The sequence below is a fragment of the Nanorana parkeri genome, unplaced genomic scaffold (assembly GCF_000935625.1).
Source record: "Nanorana parkeri isolate BGI_ZX_2015 unplaced genomic scaffold, ASM93562v1 scaffold231, whole genome shotgun sequence".
Lineage (NCBI taxonomy): Eukaryota > Metazoa > Chordata > Amphibia > Anura > Dicroglossidae > Nanorana > Nanorana parkeri.
In genome coordinates this window covers 162,581-182,359 of record NW_017306499.1, presented here as the reverse complement: position 1 = coordinate 182,359, position 19,779 = coordinate 162,581, and the positions used below count along the sequence as shown (strand labels likewise).

Below are 19,779 nucleotides of genomic sequence, written 5' to 3'. Positions count from 1 at the left end.
AAAAAATAAAAAAACATTAAAATGATAAAATAAAAAAATAGAAAATATACAAAAAGTAAAAAAAAGGGTAGAAATTTAAAAAAAAAAAAAAAAGTAAAACCCACAGTGCAGCCCCCACCATCTGCATGTGAATAAACGCACATTTAGGGTAATTGTGTGCGCGCGCTCTGAGTGCTGCCCCCATTCCACTGTGTTCCGTACTGTGTTAGCTGGGCAGCAGCCTTCTGTAACACGCACAAAATGCATTAAAGGGCAAGTTCACTTTCCCAGGTAAATTGGGAAAGTGGAATTACCCATTCAAATCTCCCGCCCAGCTATACCTATCTTTCGGCGAAGGGTGCTTTCGCTCCACTGGTACGGGTGTGCTATCTGTCCCCCGTACTGCTGTCCAGTGCAGCCCTGCGCCATGGATTTTGAATTTCGCTTGCACTCGGTCAGTGCGGTCCCCTACTGGACCGCCACTAGAAAGAACAGCCTGACTAGCCAATGCTGACCGTAACCACGATCTCCAAAGCAGACAGCACTTCATAAATTGAAGACATGTTCAAAAGAAGTCAGCAATTGGCCATTTCATAGACTAGGTTCACACCTAGATGATTCAGATGCTGAGCCCATTTTGCGCGATTGTCACGCGTTTTTGATGGCGCAACTGTTGATTGAAAACTGCGCGGTTTTCAATGCATAGAGATGTCTATGGGACCTAAACTGCGCTCCTGCAACTTTCCGCGTGACAGGTGATTTCGTCTGTGCGACAACCCTGCAAGGTGTTTACAGACTCCATTGACTTCAATGTGAATGTGTTCTGCGTGATATCGTGCGACCCAATCCATGCGATACATATCGCCTAGGTATGAACGTAGCCTTAGTTCTCAGACGAAATACCTACAGTGGCTCTAAAACATGACATCATACTAGCCACAAGGGATTAAAGAGCAGGATATTGGTTATAGGACACGGGTTAAATGTTTAGAATAAAAGTCTTTCACAATCCAGGACGCACCAACTGAAAGTAAACCCAAGATCCTGTAAAGAGGGTTCGAGCCTTTCTGCAGGCACAGCTTGTACATCTAAGCAGTCACACCTTTACTACAAATATCTTGCACCCCGCCGATGCAGTCAAGATGTTATCTTTACATTGGCCAAACGCTGCAAATATCCTGATTTTCCATTGATAAGAGGTATTTGTATTGTGACTCAGGAATAAAACGGTTAAGTAGTCTGTGTAGATCAATTACGTCCTTCCTTCCACATCACCCGGAGTCCCGGAACAGGAAGAGATGACACATTCAGGAAGCACAGGACAACGTGGAGATGCCAGGCAAGACTGGTCAGTCCCCTTTACACACAGTCTGGCACGCTGGATGTCTGATGCGTCACATTCCTGAACAGAGGAGGAGAGATGGGCTGGGAACCTGCTGCCTGGAGTGGAAGCAGAGCGTGTGGACAGTTCTCACAATGATGGGAGATCAGAATAGCCTACAGTCCCCGATCAGCTGAAAGTCACAATCCGATGTCTGAACACAGCAGCAAGCCTTATATACAAAGTGGGATCTGTACAATCTATATAGAAGAACTGCATTACCTCACATGCTGACACCCAGCCAATAGCTAGCCTGCGGGCTGTACAAGAAATCTAAAAGTTAGATGTACGCCGACTTGGCCGAAATTCAAGCTGCGTGACCCTGTCGGCATCCCTCCAATTAACAAATATCCATCTTTAAATACAATTTCCCCTGAAGGAGCCAGTCCGTTGCAGTCCCTCCAACCATTCAGCTGCAGTCATTGTTCAGATATTCTGACAACTGGAAACCTCCCCGGCTGTCAGAATAGGCGGGGAGAGCCCTCCATCTAGGCTTTTAACACGGATCGGGAATCAAGTGTTTAAAGAAGGGGTAGCAAACCTCCGGCCCTCCAGCTGTGGTGAAACTACAAATCCCATGATGCATCTCTTCAGGAGTCATGTCTGTGAGAATCTTGCAATGCCTCATGGAATTTGTAGTTCCACCACAGCCGGAGGTTTGCTACCCCTGGTTTAAAGGGTAATTCCACTTTCCCAGGTGAATTTAGGAAAATGGAATTACCCCCTCCAATTTGGCCTCTGCCCCCCACTAATCTACCTTTGGGCAAACGCTCCTTCCCCTCCACCGATGCACTATACATACACAGCAGCGCAGCCCTGCGCTCCATATTTAGAATTTCGCTCACAAATAGGCGAGAACTCATTGGTCAGCACGGTCACCTGAAAATCAAAATACAGAGCGCAAGGCTGCGCTGCCCTGTAAGGAGTACAGATAGTACATCGGCAGAGGAAAAGGAGCGTTCACGCATTGGCAAGTAAAGCAAAGGGGGGAGAGGGGGCCAGATAATTCAATTGTCCCAAACTCACCTGGGAGAGTGGACTTGTGCTTTAAGTGTGAGGCGTTCTTAACAGATTTCCTCCATCCACACCAAACAGTATGGAGACACAATTCTCCCCTGGTGCCAATTGCAATCTGACAGCTCACGTCCGCCACTGCCTGAAAACCCAAAGTGCGACTGCAGCTGATTGGCCAACAATTTTCCACCCGGCTCCCTCAACAAAATTAAAAATTGTATAATCAACTTTTCTTTTTTTCTCCAAACTGGGTGGTGCCAGCAGGGCAACTAACAGTTCGAATTTTGGCCGAGTCAGCAGGACTTGCATGAAATTCAAGGAGTGTATGGCCATCGCTACACTATTCATCTATGCTGCTGGCACATAAACGCATGCAAGTTTCTTCAGCCTCCTCATATGATAAATCTGGGATCACATACAAAGGCTACATCAACATACATCGCTCAAAACTGAACTGTCATGGCCGCCGCCCTACAATAGCAAGTACAGAAATTCTCTAATCACATACACAACACCAATCTATTGATGAACTTGGAGGATAAAACTTGCCACCTGGGCAACTTAGATGTGTGTACAAGTGGCTCTGGTTGGACTAACACCAAAAAGCAGAGCGCTTATTGCAGAGAGGCGTGGCGGCGCTGGACTGAGTGCGACATTTAGATGTAGGGGTATAAAATGGTCCCATCATAAAAGGTAAATCAATGAACTGGTAGGCTGCTCTTTGTACCCAGTATATAAAAAGGCAACAAAGTGGTCACAAAGGCATGCGGGTTCAATTACTAAAGACAGACAGACTGTTCACTGAGCTTAGTAAATGAGGTGAAGGGTTTTCTTTTTATAAGACAACCAAACGAAAACTTTTTTTGGCTTTGTACTTTGACCCAAAAGATGACTATTTACCAACGTCCTTCTGTGACCCAAAGTCAGCATCTAGTAGGCTATTGCCCGCTATATGGTAACAGCGCAGAGCCGGGAAAGAGCCCATCAATGTTCACGGGATCCACCCTGCTACCCGATTGCCCGCCCCCTCCCGTCTGTTCCTCCAATGAGTGCTAGAAGAGCACAAAGGGGAGGAGGGAAGCCCTGCAGGGAGCAGTGACTGACAGGGAGAAGCTAGAAGCAGAGCAATCAGCGGTTCCTGATCACTCAGCTCTCGATCTACAGAGCCAGGGTGTGACAGAAGTGTTGTGTGCCGTTCTGTCGAAATAGCCAACTCGTCAAGACCTCCAACTTGTAACATCACATCCGTTGAAGATTTCGACAAGATGGCGCTAGTGCGCACTAAGCATCGTTGACTTACCCAATTGCCCTAAGTGCGCCTGTGCAGCCTCGCAACCCTTATCGAGTTCTCCAACTGTGCGCCATCGGATGCCCGTGCAGACGCACTAACGCAAATTAGAGAATGCGATACTGTTCTTAGGAAGCCACACAAAACGCACAGACGGGAGTTGGAGATCTCAACAAGTTGGACATATCGATAGAACACAGGCTCTAAGTATTGGGAAGAGTACATTTTACTCTCCTACTACGTCCCCTTTCATTTTCCTTGCTCATGATCGGGAATTCTACGCAAAGAGAATTTTCACCACATTCACTAATGTTGGTTCTTAATTCCTAAGGGAATATTCCCTTGCACAGTAAACCACCTATTTGCCTTTAGTAAATCAACACCAGGGCTGGACAAATCCCAGGAGCCAGGTCGCCAATCCTCCTTAAACTGTACAGCTGGCACATAAGAGTCTCTAGTTGTCAGGGGAGCTGGATCCTAAAAAATATCCTGCAGGCTCCTGGTTCCTAAAAAATATCCTGCAGGCTCCTGGATTGGGCAGACCGGCTCCTGGATTCCATATTAATTTGTCCACCTCAGATTTACACAATTAGCTTTATAGTAAAACCAGAATAAATAAATGCCCCCTTATGATGGATGTTATAACACCATTGAATGTGCCAACGTATAGACCTCCATTATCACACACACAGCAAAGTCTAACACTTCCTCTGATCCTATTCTACTGCAGGCAGCGGGCCCACTTTTTTCACCCCCTGTAGTCCCAAAACAAACATCAAGAAGACGATTTCCAACAAAACCCCAATTAACTGGCCCACCAATCCCATCCCTCTTCAGTCCTCTGAGATGACACAAGCAACCCGATTGGTCACTATGGGCAACGGCACCACAATGGTGCAGCTTTCCTCACCCATGCTGTCAGAGACTTTATTCATTCCATCCCACGTCTCCCCTTTTAAACAATGATGATGTGTTGGATAGTTGGCACTTGGGCCCACAGGTGTATAGTTTATGGATCAGAACACTGCAGTGTTGTGTATCATCGGCCCGCGGCACACGGCTGCACTGTGCATCATCTGTGTAAAAATCAAAGCAGGAAATTCTGTGTCGCTGTCAGTATGTGTGTAATTTACATGGGTACACATATGAATACATACATGCCGGGACTGAAAACTGAGCTACAAGAACGGAAGAGGAATTCTATGGCTTAGAATATTTTATGGACCATTTCACACTTTTATGCAGGATCCTTCCATTAGCAAAACCTGCATAGATATCAGAATTGTATTACACCCAGGACCCAAAGCTCCAGAGCATATCCCCCATGTAGATGTAGCCCCTCCATGTAGTAACATACCCCACATGTAGGTGTGCCCCCTCCATGTAGTAACATACCCCACGTGTAGATTTATGTCCCCCACGTAGGTGTGCCCCCTCCATGTAGATTTATGTCCCCCGTGTAGATGTAGCCCCTCCATGTACTAACATACCCCACATGTAGATTTATGTCCCCTCCATGTAGATGTAACCCCTCCATGTAGATGTAACCCCTCCATGTAGATGTAACCCCTCCATGTAGATGTAACCCCTCCATGTAGATGTAACCCCTCCATGTAGATGTAACCCCTCCATGTAGATGTAACCCCTCCATGTAGATTAATATCCCCTCCATGGAACTGCATACCCCACATGTAGATCCATATCCCCCATATAGGGGTGCCCCCTCCATGTAGACACGTATCCCTCATGTGTACCCAATGTTTTGGGTTGTATCTGGTCAGGAATGCAATAGGACCTATGAAGTTTCCATCATGTAGGTGTGCCCCCTCCATGTAGGCATGTATCCCCCATATTGACATGCCCATTTCATGTAGATCTGCATTTCCCCCCATAAAGATGATCCCACTCCATGCAGACATCACTCCTCCCTATGTAGATGTGTCCCCTCCATGTAAACATCACTCCTCCCTACGTAGATGTGTCCCCTCCATGTAGACATACCCCCTCTCTATGGGGACAGGCAGCTCTTGCTCCCCGGAGTTGTGTGCCGGTCCCCCCTCCTGGACTCTCCCAGCCCCCCCATAGCTTTATCTGTGTGTCAGCACAGGCCCGGGCCACTCACCCATCAGAATTCGCATCTGTTTCTTTCCGAAGAGCCGAGAGAAGAGCGAGGAGATGGTGAGGCCCATGGTGGCGGTTCAGTGCTCGCTGGCCGCTATGGTGCTGTGTTCTGAGCCCGGCGGATACTCGTCTCTCTGCCACGTCACGCTCAGCCCCGGCAGCGCTTCCAACGCGGTCCAAATGACGTCACGAGCGCCACATCCCGAGCTGCACCGGAAGTGGGGGATGGGAGGGGCGCGGTCTGACTCACGTGACTAGTGTGTCACCCGGTGGGCGTGATAAATACACATGGGCGCGCCAAGCAGGGTTGGAGCGTAATGTTGGCATGCCCACTCCAGCTGGGCGAACAAGCTGACCACTGCGCATGCGTTATGTGCTTCCTGCCAAAGCTTGAGCTGCGTGAATGACGCATGCCCAGTATGTGCAAAAAGAGGGGGGGGGGGGATTATCAAAACTGGAGCCGATTTGCACGGCAACCAATCAGCTTCTATCTCTCATGTTCAAATCTCAATTGAGAAAACTAAAGAGAGAAGCTGATTGGTTGCCATGGGGAAATGCTCCAGATTTTTTTCTGCTCCAGTTTTTATAAATCCCCCCACTCCCCCCATGTGTTTCCAGGAATTCCTTCACTTTGTAAAACTTATGTAAAAGCCTAATGTCTTTATTTTCTCAATAGAGCAGTGAAGAGGTAAAGCTGAACTCTAAGCAGGAGCAGGTATAAAAGACACAAATTAATGCAGCATTAAACTTATTGATACTACATTAGGGTCTCATTCACTCGGGCGTGCAAATCCGTACGGCATCCACGCCCGTGCAGTCACATGCTCTCAGGAGGGACAGGTGCGCCATGTAATTGTGTACAGCCGCCTGTACATCCCTATGGGAGACAGAGTGCATCCAAGTGCAGGTATCTGGACCCGCACGGATGTGCAGGTTCAGGTCAGCGTGTAGCAGCTGCGTCCTCTCATAGGTTTGTACGCCATTGTGAATGAACCCTTAATGTATTTCTAAATGTAAGCAGTTTACGTCCATGAATCTAACCTGGTATCAGTCCCAGACACTCCCTTTAAAGCAGAGCTAGGGTGCCAGAGCAAGAAGCAGTACAAAGGGCCAATCAGTTCATGTGCTGACAAGAAGCACGCTGATAGGAAGAGAAAGCAGAGTTACAGGGAGGTGATCACTGTGCTGCTTCTCCTCTCACTGGCTAGCCATAGGCTCGGGCAGGGGTGGGCAATTTCAGTCCTCCAGCTGTTGTGGAACTACAAGTCCCATGAGGCAAGACTGACAGTTACAGGCATGTTGGGATGTGTAGTTAAAGCACAGCTGGAGGGCCAGAGTTGACTACCTCTGGGCTAGGGGTGGGGCTAGGGGAGAACCTGAACACAGAGGAAGTAGGTTGAATATTATTGGCCATCAGACCAAGCAGTAGAAAAAAAGTACTGTGGGTGAAATCTTTGGAATGAAGGTAAATATTGCAGGAAAAGCTGGTTCTAAGTTATGTTATTCCATTTAAACTTGTGATTTGTGGCTGGAGTTCTACTTTAACATTCCGATTAGGTTATTTCATCCTGTGACCCCATTTGGGCTCCTTTCCTTGACTTCCTGTCCTTGTGACACCCATGATGGAAATGGGGGGAACACTTCCTTACTGTAATCAAATATTAGCCAAGTGGTAAATCAATCAGTAAATGGTAAGTGAGTAATGACTGCCAATATAAATCAGATCACAACATTTCCTGTCGTTTATCTACTAAGGAGATGAGAAGAAATAAATGTATGGAGTATAATCAAATTAGAATTTAAATTTTTTTTTTAATGAAACTGCATAAAATGTGTTAGGTCATTTTCATAGTATTATATTTTTGTCTGCGTCTCTGTTAGAGAACATTTCCATCACTTTTAGTCCTAACAGGAAGTGAGGGAAAATCTCCCCAATAGGGACACAGATAAGAAATAAAATCCCAGAGCCTCTGATCCTGCCAATGAAATACGTTTTGGGTGGAGGTGGGCTCCTTTCATGGGTCAGTAGTCTGTAATCCATGTATGATGGCTACCTATCTCTGCAGCCAATGAGTGACTAGATCAGGAGAAGCAACCTGGGCCCCCATCTGTTGTGGAACTACAAGTCCCATGAGCCATTGCAAGACTCTGACAGCCACAGGCATGACTCCCAGATGCAGTGCGGTGGAGTGAGCTGTGCCCATTTAAGACAAGGGAAATTGCTTCTGATGTGAATGGGCACAGAAGACGCTGTTGTGGACATTATAGTCAACAGCGGGCATTTTGCCATGTGGGCTTTAGGGGCTGGTTCACACCACAAACAGTGCGTCCCAGAGCAGGCAGACTTTGGAACGCACTGAATCCCATTCCGGTCTGCTTCCTGCATTTAGGGGCGCGGTGATATGCATTGAAGTCAATGGCATCGCAGCCATAATTCGTTTGGTGTGCTGGTGACATCTTCCTATTTGTCTACATGTGGCGGCGCCATCCGCAGTCATGTCGAGCACCCGTCTTCATATTATGGGAATCCCGGTAAGGAGTGCCGCAAGGTTTCTCTTTTCTTGTTTCTTTTTTCTTGCTCATGCAAAAATAGCGGTTGCAGCATTTTTGCAGATCGCACTGGACTGGAATGTAGGCACCAATGTGCCACGCATTCGGGTGCAGGCGGGGGGGAGTGGCTGCGGTGCCATTGACTCCAATCCACTGCCACACCCCCTCCCGCCCCTGAACGAAGGGAGCTGGCCAGGTTGCAATACAGTGCATTCCAGAGGCTGACCACTCTGGAACGCACTGTTTGTGGTGTGAACCGGCCCTTCGGGCTAATTCACACCACAAACAGTGCGTTCCAGCCCGAATTGGTGCACGCACTGGATCGCATCCCGGCCAGCTTCCTGCGGTCAGGGGTGGGAGGGGGCATGGTGGTGCATTGAAGTAAATGGCGCCACGCCCCCCGGCTGCAGTGCGATCTCCTGCACCCGAACGCGTTCCGGTCTGGTGCGGTCAGAAAAAAAATAGTGCATACAATAGCGCATCAGGCCGGAAAGCACTGTTTGTGGTGTGAACCGGCCCTTAGGCAGCACTGTAAAACGTATCACAGATTCACTTTATGTATATGGCTACAACCAGGGCCAGATTAACATAGGGGCTACTAGAGCGCCAGCTCCAGGCCCACCATTGAAAATAGGCCTGGGCAGCCATGATTGCCTAGGTATGCCCAGTGTCAATCCAAGCCAGTGTTATATATTTTTTCTGGACCTCATAAGAATGCTGGACTACGTCACTTCCGATGACGTTGTCTTATCCGTTGGAGACATGCTAGGCTCAATGCGCATGGGCCCTTGTTCTATAGTTTTTCTTGACCCATAAAGTTTCTCGATCGCGTCACTTTCAGTGCAGCTACGTCATCTCAATCAGCAGTTTTCCTGACGTCCTTTCTTAATGCACATGTGCACCTGGAAGTGACAGTCGAGAAAAATGACAGGCCACTTGCCGGGTGATGTTGGAGATCCTGCTGTTGAAAACCGGGGTCAGCTCGTGGGACAAGGAGAATTGTATGGGTCGAGAAAATTATAGAACAGGGGCGCATATGCTTTGAGCCTAGCACGTCTCCAACAGTATAGATTGTGTCACCACCCTCGTGGGGCTCCAGCGAGGAGTGAGCGACCGCCTAACAAGGGCCTGGTACTTCCTGTCTAACCGACCAACAGCACCAGGTCCATGCCCTTAATCCAGCCCTAGCTACGACTTAGGCGCAGTTTGGGGGCTGAAACATGTGTTTGTTTGTTGCTTTTATGCCTTTTTGCACATATTGTACTGGATGGACGGATCCCCTTGCGAGTGCCATCCAGTCTTTTACCTATCACTTTATGTATATCCCCTTTAATTCACACACAGGTGCTCATTTGCATTATATATCTACAGCACCAGTTTCTAAACATGTGACTTGAATCGAGATGCCCCAGAATCACATTAGGGTCAGAATATGGCATCCACAGCACAAATCCACAGCTCCATCCTGTCTTCTGTCAATGGTTCCGACTGGAACGAGTGTTAGGCCACTGAATCCCACTTGAGAATAATTTGGATGCCACATTGTACCCGAGTATTGTGGCGCGGTGATCTTCTGATACCTGCCTGGCTTCATGGCCAATCAGGAAGCCAGGAGGCGGGTCATTACATGCAACCCAGCTTACTGATTGGTTAGGAAGCCAGATTGCTTAGCAACACGTGAAGCCTGCTTCCTAGCCAATCAGGAAGCCGGAATGTGGGTCAAAACCCACGGTCCGGGTTCCTGATTGGAAAGGAAGCTGGCTCCATGCTCGGCAATGCTGGCCAGAGGGAGATCTCCCTCTGACCGGAAGTTCCAGTATCGGAGCATTTGGGCGAGGGCAAGTACTCACCCAAATACTTGGTATCCTTGCATCCCTAGTAGATACCACTTCCTGGACTCAAAAGGAGATGCCTGAGCACTTCCATCTAACTACACAGCATGTCAGAAATCATACTGAGGGCTGTATCTGAGGTCCTTGGTGGGGTACTCCAGGTTGAATTGAAACTTTCACATAGTGAATTATATTCTGTATATATGGGGGAGGGAGAGACATTTTTTTTTTTTTAGTCAGCCCCAGAAAAATGGCCCCAGCTGTATATTCAGACCAATTCCCCCAATCCCACCACCTCAGGCAAAGTTGCTGAACTGGCTTCATAGCAGGTGAACCCCTGCGTCTAACCCATTATTCGGGGCATTACGGAGGGGTCATCCACAGAAGTCTGCTTTTGTGTTAAAGCTTTGCCGCCCCGTCCCAATTTGTGTAGGAGCTCTGCCCAGTTACAGGGGTCCAATTTTAGGAGGACTGATGGCACTAAAGGTTCTGTAGAAAGAAGGGGTGGGATTAAAGAAGAACTCCAGGCAAGGGTTAAATACTAATTTTAGGGGACTCAAATAAAGCTGATTTACATACCTGACTCCAGCTCCCGTGGTAGTCAGTGCTCACTCCTCCCCCCTTCCCCCTTGGCTATGAAATGTTCCTCAGTGTCCTCATGTCTAATGCAGGTCAATGGATGTCAGAGGTCCTTAGACCACCAACGCCCAGTGGAGAAGAGGCTGTGGGGACCGGCCTAGCAGCCTGGAGGGAACCAGGTTCAGGTAAGTAAATCTGCTTTATTCTAAACCCTAGACCAAAACGAGCACCTAATCCTTGCAGTGTGGGGGTAGCCCCTCTACGAGGGTATGTTCTTACTTGCCCAGAGTTTTTCTTTGAAGGGAGAGAGGAAGAAAAGGAGGAAAGAAGGAATGAGTTTTCTGTCCAATGTGGTGACAATTATCTCACACCTATGACCACATTCGGTCCTGCCACATACAGGTTGATCTGCCACTGGTCGGCATAACAGCAATGACAATTGTGTGTATACAATCAGGCGATTGGTAGTACCGGCTAGCTATCAGAAAGGTCATTATTTACATTAGGAGGATACTGTGCACACAGAGCAATATACAGGAATTCCTAACCACACAGTCACACTATGCACACACAAATGGTCACATAGTAATACCAAACGTCTTCCCAACACTTGCCACGAAAGAGACTCTACAAAGAACGCGGTATACAAAGTGACGTCTTTATTCAGTATTAGAAAAATACACATTCTTAAACGAGTGGCCAAGTTAGATTCGGTGCATGTAACATGCATCATATGAGGGTTTTCTATACAGTGTTTTAGCAGACAGTCAAAAAATTAGTTCTGTAACAAAACTCTTTGCACCTAGACAATCAAAAGATGCCCCATAATATGTATTTCCATTTAATGTACCAAAGGAATGCAAACATTCAGGTTTTGTGATAAATAAAATATACATTTGTTAGGAAAGTCTGGATAGACGCAGCACATTTGCATAAAAAGTGTCAGAATATTAAAATACAAAATTACTTTTAAAAACAAGGTAAGAATGCATGCTTCTCTAAGGCTTCATTTAATGCAGTTGTTCTCAACCTGTGTAACCTCAGGACCCACATTTGTCCTTGGTCATTAAGTCGCGACCCACGTTGCACTGCAATGGAACGCATGGCATTGCGGGACCAAACATTCCAGTGCGGGCGATTGAACTATGGGCGGGAGGTGCGTTCAAATTAATGGCAACGCAATCTGCCTCCCATACCAGAACACGTAGTAGGTGCGATTGCGTGGTACAGTGCCATAAACGCACTGTACTAGTGTGAGCGGTCCCTCAAAAACACGGACAGACACACAACCACAATCTCACATACGCAGACAGACATTCTATCACACACACACTCAAAAAAAAAGTAAAATGATTTTAAAGATCGACCTAGTCTCCGTACATTACAAGAACTGGATCCTCAGGCTGGGGTCCAGTGTGGGCTGCTGTGCTGTGATGGAGCTCCATCCATATGTGCATTGCTTGTACAACTCCCTTGCATTCCCTGTAGAGGTGCCGGGAGCCAGAATGTGATGTCATTCAAGTCCAGGCACCGCTACAGGACATGCGAGAGAGCTGCATGCAATGCACGTATGTATGGATGGATGAAGCTCCCTTGTGACCAAAGCCCCAGCCCACCTCAAGCCAGACAGCATATTTTAAATTGATGCTTGGTGCGGGGACTGATAGTGCTGCGCTAGGGGGAGGCTAAGGAGCCTCTCATCTAGAAGAGTGGAAGGCACGTGGCGACCCACTGAACACGGGGTCGCGACCCACTTTTGGTTCAGGACCCAACAGTTGAGAACCAAGGATTTAATGCAAAGGACAAGTACATTAGTATTGGAGAAGGTAATGCTGGGCTAGAAAGAAAGAATTGCTGGAATCTGGAAAGTGTTGCGTGAGCCAATACTGATACTGGCAGTTTACAAAGACCAGTGATGAGGCAGTACTGGGTCTATTAGATACATGGCCTTGGTACAAGGAAGCCATTTTGTAACCTGGGCCAATGCCAAGCTTAAAGGGACTGTTGAGGTGGTCACTGGGAAGGGGGCATACTTCTTATGAAGTGTAAGCTCTTAGGCCTCCTAGGTTAAAGAGACTGTTGAGATGGTCACTGGGTGGAAGGGGGCATACTTCTGCAGGTATGAAGTGTAAGCTCTTAGGCCTCCTAGGTTAAAGAGACTGTCGAGAAGGTCACTGAGTGGAAGGGGGCAAACTGCTGCAGGTATGAAGTGCAAGCTCTCAGACCTACTCTTAGGTGAAAGTGACTGTCGAGATGGTCACTGGGTGGAAGGGGGCCAAGCATCTGCAGGTATAAAGTGTAAGCTCTTAGGCCTCCTAGCTTAAAGAGACTGTTTAGATGGTCACTGGGTGGAAGGGGCCAAGCATCTGCAGGTATGAAGTGCAAGCTCTTAGGCCTACTCTTAGGTTAAAGAGACTGCCAAAACTAACTTGGTGGAAGGGGGGGCAAACTGCTTCAGGTATGAAGTGTAAGCTCTTAGGCCTATTCTTAGGTTAAAGAGACTGTGCTTCCACCCAGTGACCGTCTCAGTCACTGGGTGGAAGGGGGAAACTGCTGCAGGTATGAAGTGCAAGCTTTTAAGCCTACTCTTAGGTTAAAAGGGACTGTCGAGATGGTCACTGGGTGGAAGGGGAGAAACTTGTGCAGGTATGCTCTTAGGCTTTTGAGCTCACACGGGTGGCAAAGAGGCGGTAATACAGGCTGTTGATCTGTATTATCACCACCCCCTGAACTCCCACCTGAAACCTAACATGGTGGCTGCTTAGGTTTGTACACATGCCGTGGTGCAAATTGTATACAGCACGTAGTGTCTGTCAAACTCAACCATTGCAGTCAATGGGTCTGCACCCCAACCACATCAACTGCTTGGCACGCAGATGTGGTACAGTATTGCTAGTATTGCTATGAAATATCCCGCTTGGGCCAAAAAATAAAAAGTCAGGAAGTGGCAATATCGCGCCGGCTGTTAACTGCCCTGTGAAAGGCGATCCAACGCGGATTGCTTTTTAAAGGGTGGTAAAGTCTGCCGTCCGTGTGAACTTAGCCTTATAGGTACTGCAGCAGCCTCTCAAACCTTCCTGCCATGTCAGTTTGCCCCTCTCCACCTCATGACAGACCCTGTATCTCCCTCATGACACAAATACTTTCACAACTCACAGCCAGTGATATAGTGTGGCAATATGGCAGCCGTTTTGTGAAATGAAACAATGGCAAGTCTATGAGGTCACAGCACATAAGTGAAGCCCACAATGATGTTTTTCATGCACAGTGAGTAGATGCAGTAAAATCAATTCACAAAGCAAACACACTGTTTGTGTCCCTGTTAGGGAGATTTGTGTTCACTTCCTGCCTTGGTGACTGGTGCCATCTGTGACAGCAATTAAAAGGAAAAATAACCAAAAAGAAAGCAATAGAAAAAATTGGAATTCCTGACAGTATTTAATGCTGTTTCTGATGACATTGGAGAAATTCTGCTTCACTTCCTGTCCTAGTCACTACAGCAGTGGTTCTCAACCTTTCTAGGGCGGGGACCCCTTGGTAACATTTGCCAGGTTGTGGGGACCCCCAATGGTAAAATTTAGGCATGCACCAATACTAGTATCTGTGCGGGCTCTCAGGTGGCCAGTGTGGGTTCACGAGTGGTCAATTGGTCTCTCTTGTGGTCAGTGCGAGCTCTGGGGTGGCCAGTGCGAGCTCTGGGGTGGCCAGTGAGAGCTCTGGGGTGGCCAGTGCGAGCTCTGGGGTGGCCAGTGCGAGCTCTGGGGTGGCCAAGTGCAGCTCTTTGGTGATCAAGTCGGCACTAAACTCCCCTCACTCACGCCTGTTCCCCTCTCTTTGATCCTCCCCGGCCGCCGATGCTGCAGCATCATCTAAAGGCGTGGCCAAAGAACTGACACTGCTGCTCTATTAGGAGGCTGAGTATCCTCTCAGCGCAGCACAAACATGTGTCCCACTTTTGGGTCGCGACCCAAAGGTAGAGAACCACCGCACGGAACCACTGCACTTGAGAACCACTGCACTTTGGGTCGCGACCCAAAAGGTTGAGAACCACTGCACAACCTGAGGGAACGCGAAGAGAAATGATCGAGGACAGCAATAGAAAACACCTTATTGGTACAGTGTGCAAGGGTTAAAATCCCTAGTAGTCTTCCGCTACTAGCTTCCCATTGGGAGATTTTCCTTTACTTCCTGTACCAGTGCCAGGAGAGGAAGCGAGTAAGAATTTCTCCAAAGAAGACATATACTGCAATAAGAACCCAGCAAAGGTTCTACCCTTTCCCTGCTCTATCCACAACTGATACAAGGTAGATGTCTTCTTTAAACATTGTTCTAGTCCCCAAAAGAATCATTTTCATTGCCTGGATGCAACAGGCACATGATCATGAGAAATGTGATTTGGAGGTTCCATATACAGGAAACCAGTTTCACCAGTAGAAGTAAACAGATTCAAATCTTCCACCAGAAATGGCTAGAATTACAAATTAAAAATACATATAAATAAACATGATTTGACTATATAATGAGTTCTGTAGAGGCTGGCAGCCATTTCTTAGGTTAAACTTTTAAAAAATGTTAAACATTTTCCACACACAATGTACTGGAGGAAGAGGGAAAAAAATGAACTGACTGCCAACACTGCCATTTTTGTTACAAGCTCTTTGATAAATGAGGGCCAGTGTTATAAAAACAAACTTTGACAACATTAGCAAGGGGCTAATTGCTCTTGAATTGCTTTAACAGTGCAGCTTTATTTTCCACAGATTACTATTATCTACTAGTATTTGTTCCCAGTCAGTGTCAGCACATGGGGCTGCCCTACCTGCCTACCATATAACAACATTCTCTTCTACAAAGAAGTCATTTATCCACTAGGTGAGTTCTATTTACATTATATTTGTGTGTAAAGAGGACCAGTCATCTATCAGCATCTGTAATAATAATCTAAATCTCCACTCCTGAATTGTTATACTAGTGCAGTCTTACCTCTGGGAAATCACTTGAAATTTGATTAGTATTCTCTCCCTGTCAGAGCAGAAGTGTCAGGTTAAGTGTCATAACCAGAGTGTAATAGGATTACATGAAAACTGAATGTTTTGTTAGATTGTACCCTCCTACAGCAGCCCACGCAGAGTGCCAGTTAAAGACCTTCACCCATATCTTTCAACAAACACGCCTTTAGAAATGTTTAGTAATGACAATCTACAAACACATACTTCTAGGTAATTGCTGGCTTTTTATTCTTTGCATACCCTATTTTTCTTTTCCTCCCCATTCTTCTCACAGTGGCCATTTTTACTAAGGGCGGATTCATTTATCTCCCTTTACTTCCTGGAACATGTGACTAGGACATGTGGCAACGCACATCATCTCAGGGAAGGAAAATGCCTTTCCCTGAGATCTCATGAGATAACAGATGAGTTTCCCCAGCAATGCTCTGATGATGTAAACTTCCCAGGATGCAACGCTTGGGCACATTACATCACTATTGCCCAAGAGGACCAGGAAATGGAAAAACAATAATTGTAATGAGAAAAATATGTTTAACTAATGAAGATGTAAGATGATTTCATATCAGCATGCTGAGGTGATTTTTAGTGAAAGGGGATAAAAGGTCTCCTTTAATAGCCCTGAGCTCACACAGAAGACAGATGAGCCTCCAAGGGGGGTCGTTCAGCGGAGCACGGGGCTTGCATCACTGCTCTGCCAGGGAGAGAAAATAAGAAAACAACAGCAAATATGCCTCCCACTATAACAATTTAATCATGGAGATTCAGATCACTACTAATGCACATTGCTGATTTGTCCACTCCACTGAAAATAGATGCATGCTTTAGGTAGAGTGTGCAGTGTTTTATTCCGCAGAAGATCTTGGCTGCTGTATGGGAACCCAGCAGAGTTATATCACCCCCTGCCTTCTACACAAGCTGCAGGCCAATCTCCCATCATAACCACTAGAGGGCGCTGGAATATGTAGCCTCATGTATGGAAGTACCAGGTCAGTACATAATGCTGCTGCTGTCAGAGAAGAATGATGGAAGCATCCTATAACACTTCATTCACTTGTATATGGAAGAGCTGCTACTGCACTACTGTAGCTAAACTCTGAAGCACAAATAAAATATCACCAGACATTGCATTAGTATGTTGGAGTCCCATTGGTGCCAATCCCTTTTTTTCTCCAGTGGCACGGCTGGTGTTAGGAGTGCATAACAGCATCAAGTATTGGAGCCCTTAAAGATAACAGGAATGTAAACGACTACAGGGCACTGTTATGCACTTTCAGGAGCTGGGGAACAGAGTGATGAGCATCATCAGCATGAGGACAGTTGGTTGACAGGGCAGCAGCTGTTAGACTTCAGGCAGCCCCTTACCCCAATTCTTAGCTGCAGTGTAAGTAGAGCCAAATACAGAATTAAACATTAAAGCAGAAGTAAACTCTTCTCCCGGACTTTCCAGAGGCTCAGGATCTTTGGTCCTCTTGATAAGCAGGCCCGAATTATGCAACTCCTGCGTATGTGCATGGGAATGCATTCATCCTGGCACTGAGGTGTGCCGAGAATGCTACACTGAGCCACACATGAGCAGCTTTGTGTGCATTCCATAGAAGACTGGGAACAGACAGGCAGGTAATTTTTTATTGCAGAAGAGACTTGAATCTTCTGCAATAAAGAGCCCGTCTGCTTGCATTTTTTTATTTTTCGGTTACAGTGACATGAAATTCAAGAGTTAAATCTTAAAAATACATTCAAGTACCTTAACTAATAACAAAAATGTATCTCATTATCACTCTGCTGTAGATCCTCAAATAATCTCTGAATTGGTGCTGACACTGTCCTTCCTTCCGGAGGGTGCCTACGTGTGTTCCACATGGACCCCGTGTGTGTTGTAAAGTAGCCACTGCTCCAAGCTCAATCCCGTGATGGACTACAATCTCAATACAAATTAGTAAACTAAACATGAGATTGTAGTCTATCACAGGAGCGAGCTTGGAGCAGTGACTACTTTACAACACACACGGGGTCCATGTGGAACACACGTAGGCACCCTCCGGAAGGAAGGACAGTGTCAGCACCAATTCAGAGATGATTTGGGGATCTACAGCCGAGTGATACACAAAGAAGATACATTTTGTTAATAATTAAGGTACTTGAATGTATTTTTAGGTTTTAACGAGTTTAGTGTCACTTTCAGTTCTACTTTTAAATATAAGGACTCCACAATGGCTAGTCACCGTAGGGCAATGTAATATCTTTCAGTACATGGCTTTTGGCAAGGAAAACAAATATAATTTGTGCCTGTGTGTACGTAAACCATCTGCTATAATACATTTATTTGACCTGAGCGCTGCAGTAGCATGCTGATCTGTGCAAGTCCTAATAACTTTCCATAAATTGCAGTTGTGGAATGACAGCGCATTAATGTGAGATTATTTCCAGGAAGCTATGAACGCTGCAAGGAAACAAATATCTAAGCAACAGCATGGCTGTCTTATGGTATCTCTATCAAAAATGGTAGTAATGTAGTTAGTGAGCAGGTTTATTGTTATTAAAGTAAAGATGGAGGACAATGGTATCTCCAATAGAGTTAGTTGTAGTTTGTAATTGCTAGTCAGAAGAGCATTGCTGAACTTTCCTAAATGTTAGCTAAAGTCTGTTGAATGTTTGTTTAAAGCTACAACCAGTACTCCAGGAGTGGTGCTGAAGGGGCTTTAACCTGTTAGTGCTGGTGGACCTTTATGCCAGGCTGTCACATTTGTGTCCATTGGATTCCACTATTGTGTACCGAGAGCGCGCTCCCAGCACACACCACTGTCACTGTAAACAGTCAGGAGCCAGAGGGGTGGGCTGTCAATCATGCTACTATGACAGCCAATCACAGCGTTCTCATGATCAGGATTCTGCCTCCCAACGTTAAGACCCAGTTGAAGGGCTGGCAGGAGGCAGCATCAAGGGGATAAATTGAACATCTCTGCAAAAAAAAAAAAAGTAGTACATCTCTATAATACATAAACATTGTCCATTGTATTATCCCTTTAAAATGACTGCAGGGAGCTCCTATCTCAACACAGTACCCCTGCTGCAATCAAATCCCAACCAGTGTTGTCAGCCCTGCCTGCTGGGTTACCAAATTTCAACTATCCTCCACCCCTCTCTGTCCCACTCCACATGCATGTATTGAATTGTATCCCAGTAAGGTAATGCTGCTGCCTTGACTCTAAAGAGCCTGGGCACAGAAAGGGTGTTGGGAGATGTAGATCTGGGGATGTGTCTATATCAATAGGAACTGAGCTTCCAGCAGACCCTGGAAGGATTTTTATAAGCATGGAGACAAGGTCACAGGGAGTAATAAAAGCTTTTTCTTGCTACAGGAACAAGATTTAAAAATGCAGGAACATGCTCCAAACGAAAAAGAGGGGGTTTTGGGGGTAAATTTGGGTAATTCATTTACAAATCCCTTAAAGTGGCTTGATGCTTAATAAACGCTTTGTAAATGCTTGCTGAAATGTTGCTATTCAAACAAGTGTTTACACGCCAGGATTAAAAAATGCTAATCTAAAGACTATCTTCCCAAACAGGCAACTAAAATACAAAATAAATGTTAAAAAGTTTAATAGTCAAAGACAACTTGACAATTTCTTTACAGGAATGCAATCGATAGGCCTTTGCCCATTATCAAGCCGATCTTTGCAACCTTCAGCATCACATGATGAGCCTAAACATAGGTCAACCTTTGGCAGTCACCCAACGCAAAGGCTCTTAACTATGAAAATTGCAGTAACCCAGAGCAACCCAGCTTAATTCACTCTGCTGCACCCAGATTGGGAAACATGATTGGAAAGAGCTGATGAACTTATGGAATAAACTGAGTTACACGACTGTGAGACCATCTGATCAATGATGGAGCTGGGCAAACATTTCCCACTATTGCCAATATGAGAGGATATAGAAATGTGGTGCCATAGTTTGCCTCATCCAAAGACTGATTTAACATTCTCTGTACAGTGTTTGTATACACATAGAAATCTCAGTACAATT

At 46.2% G+C, this 19,779-nt stretch overlaps 1 protein-coding gene across 1 annotated transcript in view; it reads right to left on the bottom strand.

Annotated features, from left to right (window-relative positions):
* The window catches only part of ARF4 (ADP ribosylation factor 4), a 24,607-nt gene extending 18,581 nt beyond the window's left edge, over window positions 1-6,026 (bottom strand). Inside the window, exon 1 of the mRNA XM_018556282.1 lies at window positions 5,785-6,026. Within this exon, the coding sequence (XP_018411784.1) occupies window positions 5,785-5,851 (67 nt within the window). The 5' untranslated portion in view covers window positions 5,852-6,026. The remainder of the gene's footprint in view (window positions 1-5,784) is intronic.
* Between the last annotated feature and the right edge of the window lie 13,753 nt (window positions 6,027-19,779).